The sequence below is a fragment of the Olea europaea genome, chromosome 18, assembly GCF_002742605.1.
Source record: "Olea europaea var. sylvestris chromosome 18, O_europaea_v1, whole genome shotgun sequence".
NCBI classification, from domain to species: domain Eukaryota; kingdom Viridiplantae; phylum Streptophyta; class Magnoliopsida; order Lamiales; family Oleaceae; genus Olea; species Olea europaea.
Window position 1 is genome coordinate 28,122,426 of NC_036254.1, and position 4,565 is coordinate 28,126,990.

The 4,565-nt window shown below is 37.3% G+C and overlaps 2 protein-coding genes across 2 annotated transcripts in view; both read right to left on the reverse strand.

Moving 5' to 3' along the window:
- The window catches only part of LOC111368054 (DDT domain-containing protein DDR4-like), a 19,178-nt gene that overhangs the window by 4,897 nt on the left and 9,716 nt on the right, over positions 1 to 4,565 (reverse strand). The gene's annotated exons all lie outside the window — the stretch shown is intronic.
- On the reverse strand, positions 807 to 4,286 carry LOC111366963 (DDT domain-containing protein DDR4-like). The gene is made up of 9 exons (XM_022987643.1): positions 4,255 to 4,286; positions 3,702 to 3,774; positions 3,588 to 3,617; positions 3,498 to 3,509; positions 3,223 to 3,390; positions 2,919 to 3,042; positions 2,257 to 2,299; positions 1,964 to 2,152; positions 807 to 1,874 (listed from the first exon to the last, which is right to left on the reverse strand). Exons 1-9 carry the CDS (start codon positions 4,284 to 4,286, stop codon positions 1,148 to 1,150), a joined length of 1,398 nt encoding a protein of 465 aa, XP_022843411.1. The 3' UTR covers positions 807 to 1,147.

Below are 4,565 nucleotides of genomic sequence, written 5' to 3' on the forward strand. Positions count from 1 at the left end.
TGCTTAGATCACAGGTCACAAATTCAAAGGAATTGATCACGTGCTATTGATTTCTCCAGCCTTAGTTTTTCAAATTGGTCACAAGTGCAATTAAACGGTGAGAATTGTAGTTATTTGCTCTAGTGAGCACTCCGTAGATTACATCTTATCAATTTTCAATTTAAAAAATAAGATCTAAATTACACCAGCGCTGCTCAGTTATCGATAAAAAAGATTATTAGTCGTTGACGATGCTTAATTGATGTTCTTAGATGACCACTACATTTCTTCCTCTCTACTATCCGAGCCGACATGCTCACTCGCCATTGAGCAGCAACCAGTTCGCATTTGAAGAAGAAGTTCAGTCGCCGATGATCTTTGTAGAATCTATCCTTCCTTCGATGAAGTTATTTGGATGCTGATGATTGTGAGAGTGAATATCAACGAGTAGATGCAGATGAAAATAAGAAAGGATGACGACGGGTGGAAGTTAGTAATGGTGGCCCAGACTGGAGAGAAATTGAAATTATTTTATAATTTTTTATTTAATGAATGGAATTTAATTACCATCTAAGTCTTGAAAATGCAAACGTGTTCTCTTAAAATTAAATTGGGCTAAACTCATGATCTGAGATAAATTTTTCCCAAAATAGAAGAGGATCTAAAAGTTCCATATAATATTATGATTGGGTCCTAGAAAGGATAAAAAAGTTTCATATAATGGGTACTAATACCTAATTATACAATCGAAAGCTTCAACCCAAACCATAATTTACACGCACACAGAGGCCATTGAATCTTACCATGGAAATGTAAAGCCAGGAGCATAGAGCATCATAAAGCAAAATCTTTTGTTGCTATCAGTTATAGAAGTTACTGCAGTGACTGGATGAGAATGAACAAGAACTCCCACTGGAAATTTCCCATCCATACCATCATTTGTTTTTTGATGAATCAAGACATACTAAGAATTACCGAAACTACATAATCTTGCTCAACGCGGATTCTACCAGAACGAAACATAGATAAACCGTACAATGATGTTTAAATTTCGCTAAGGAAGAACCCTCTAATAGTCACTGTATAGTGGATTTCCCACAATTTACTAGCATACATATCAGCTTCTTTGTGAGAAAAGCTACAATCCTTGCCTTTTGATGGACGGGCTTCAGAAATTATCTTTATCTTCGTCTTTCATAGAATTGGGAATGTCATCAAAGCCAGAACCTGGGGCAAGCTCGTTGAGATCAAGAAAATGCCTTTTCCATACACCATCAACTTTGTCTTGATCTGTCTCATTTGATTTTTCTGGTGGATGTGTTTGCTCCTCATCATTTGTCTCGAGTTGGTCCTTGGTAGGCTGATCAACTTGCTCGTGCTTTTCATTGCTCGACACTGAATCCCGACTTCCCATCGAGAACTCTTCATCACTAGCAGTTGGGTGCTTGTCTAATGCATTTGACTTCTCAGGTTTCATTGATTCAGTTTCTGATTCAGACATCTCAATCTGTCTATAATCAATACGAGTTCTGGTTGCCCTTTTACTGCGTCTAAGGCCTGACTGAAGCTCATCGACTGACCTCAATTTGGTTTCTCTCCTGGTGCGGGATGGCAATGTTTTGAATTTACGGGGCTCATCACTATCCTCACTTGTACTCAAGGCATCATCCTCTTCTTCCTCCTCCTCCTCTTCGGGATGTTCTTCATCCCAGTTGTACTCTTCATCTCCTTCGGAGCCACTCGATATTTTCCTCCTCTGTTTCCGTCTCCTTAGATATTCTTCATCATATACAACTTCGCCAACAATATCATCATCACTATCAGAGTCTACCTCGTTATCCGAGATAGCTTCAACAAACTCTTTCAACCTCTGAGGCCTCTGCCTTTGGCGATTGCTACCGGACATGGGATAATCAGTTAGTTCGGGCATTGATGACCAGCCCGACCCACCCACCCAAGAAACAAGGAAAGACTAATGGAGTACCTGTAATCCAATGTTTCAGCTTTGTGGTCATCAAAAACTTCATCGTTGTCAGGTGATACGGGGGAGAGAGAACTGAATGAGGCACGTCTAGAATATTGCGAAGGACCACTCCATCCGCCATTTGTAGAAGCTTCATTTTTCACTTGAAGATCTCTTCTGTCAAAAGGTTCCGGGGAAGGATGTTTCTTCCTGATGTAGGAGAGCAAACAGATAAGTCAAAACAATCTGAGTGGCTATCATCTGAAGAAAAAGAATGAGAAACAAAAGAGATTAGAAGTGACTAGGATTCATACTTGGTGACCTTGATAGCCTCATTAATGGATCGATCATAATCATCTACAATGTGATCATATCGAAATCAGAATTCAAGTGATTCGGGGGTTCAGATGCCAAAAGAGAATTTGAGCAATTGTTTATGCAGAATAAAGCACAATATGAAACGTATGCAAATCAACATCTACTCAAACGACTTAAACAAGTGTATAACCATTTGGTCTGTGCAACGCTCAAGAATGGTCATTCCAAATAAGAAAGCCAAAAGTACAATTCAAACAGAAGGGGTTCTATGGTGCCAGAAACTTATTTCAAAATAGACAAGGAATCAATGATTTGCCCGAGAAAATCAAACCACTTCGCAACTCCACACTGACAAATGCTCCCTATCCTCAAAAAAGAATAAGAAAGAAGCTCGAAACATAAGAAGCCAAAACTGGAGGAAAAAAAACGCACTTGCAAGTTGAGTCGAACGGTTATCATTTATATGTGTGTGTGTGTGTGTGTGTGTGTGAGAGAGGGAGAGGGAGAGAGAGAGAGCGCACAAATGAAAGAAAACAGTTCTCAAATAATTTATCATTTTAAATTAATATTTTGAAGTTCAAATGAATCATAAACACCAAAAGATGTGGATTATAAAAAATGAGACATCTGCGTGAAAAGAGAATTAGATTATCCTTACCAAAGGTATAAGTGACATGTTTTCTATCACGAAGGGAGCGACCAGCACCAAGACCATCAATGTTTATCAAGTTATCAAGCATAAGAGCTTGTCTATGTTGCTTCTTTAACAGTTTCTCTTTTCTCTGCATAAATAGCACATCTTAGTGCCAATAACCCCAAAGAGATTGAGAAAGGAAAATTCATTTACATCTTTCAAACAAATGATGATTTTTTAGAGAAAAGGATGATGTGACCGAATAAAGCATAATATCCAAACTAAAAAATATGCAGTAAAAATCATCCTCCAATCAAATGCACACCACCTTTTGGACCTTCTCAACTTCAGGAAGTATGTGTTTTTTCAATTTCTTCCCGACAGAAACCTCTGTCCTGTTTTTACTTGAAAGTAGCTTCTCCTGCAAACAACAGGAATGAAATTCAGATGGACATGAACCAATGAAGGAAAATATATCGCCTCCAATATATAAAAACTAAAGTGGTTATCGAGCATGTAAGGTGCTTTTGAGATTATCGAGCAACTTATAGGGAAGAGCTTTACACACAAAGTAGCACCTCATTGAAAAGGCACATGATTTACATATTCTGAAACCTTAAATTTATACACAATTGTTAATGCTGACGTGCATTAACAATCAAATGTCCACATACATGCATACGTGCACTGTACTAGAGGCTTTCTTTTAACATCAGAGATTGTCTACAAGAAGATAACAAGATGCAATAGAGGCGGCTTTAATCATTCCAAAGATATATAAGAACATAGAAATTTCTCCTGCTTCACCTTGTTTCCCAGCCTTTCCACTGAGGACTTTGGACCAACAGTCCCACTCTTCCCCTCATCTTTGTGTTCAAGGCTAGTGCAACAAAGTTAGAATATACTCAAATGTATTGATTAATCTATAACATACTATGTTTCCAGGCTAAAAAGTCAGAACTCAAAACACTACATTCTACCATGTGTGCTCTTTTAAAAACTAGGTTTGTTGAATACCATACATCCACCCTAATATAAACCAATTGTAACTAGATACTAGGAATCATCGAGAATTTTTCACCCATTTTAACCTGGCTCAAACCAGCTTTCTCATAACAGCTTCAGCCTTAAAATTTTATGGATCAAATGATTAATGTAGCCATGAATCTCATGTTGCACCTAGAGGATCTATTTTCAAAGTACTGTCTATTTCAATTTCACTATATTGGAAAAGGAGAGCAATTCACTGTAGTTAAAAAAAAATAAAAAGAACAGGCAATAAACTTATCATAAACCAAGTAAATATAAATAAAAAATATTTGGAATTTATTCAGCTCCAATCCGTACTCCTTATAGACACGTTTCATCAAATTTAGCTTCAGCAGAGACCATTTTAGGGCCAGACAAGGTGGTTTTGTTTCTAACTTGTATTTTTATGAGAAAAGATGCAGTTTCTTCACAAGTTTCAAAATTTTCTAGAATGTTCAAGATCAAACTATGTCTTCAATTTTTAAAAATCAAATCTAAATTTTGAGCCCCTGAGTTAGAGCAGGACAAGCATTCTTTTGTTCCCATGATACACATGCATCCGTATTTCCTTGATAGAATTCACATTGTATAGTCTTTTGGAGCTTTTCAAGGCTATCTTGACATTGAATGAAGTGATTCCAG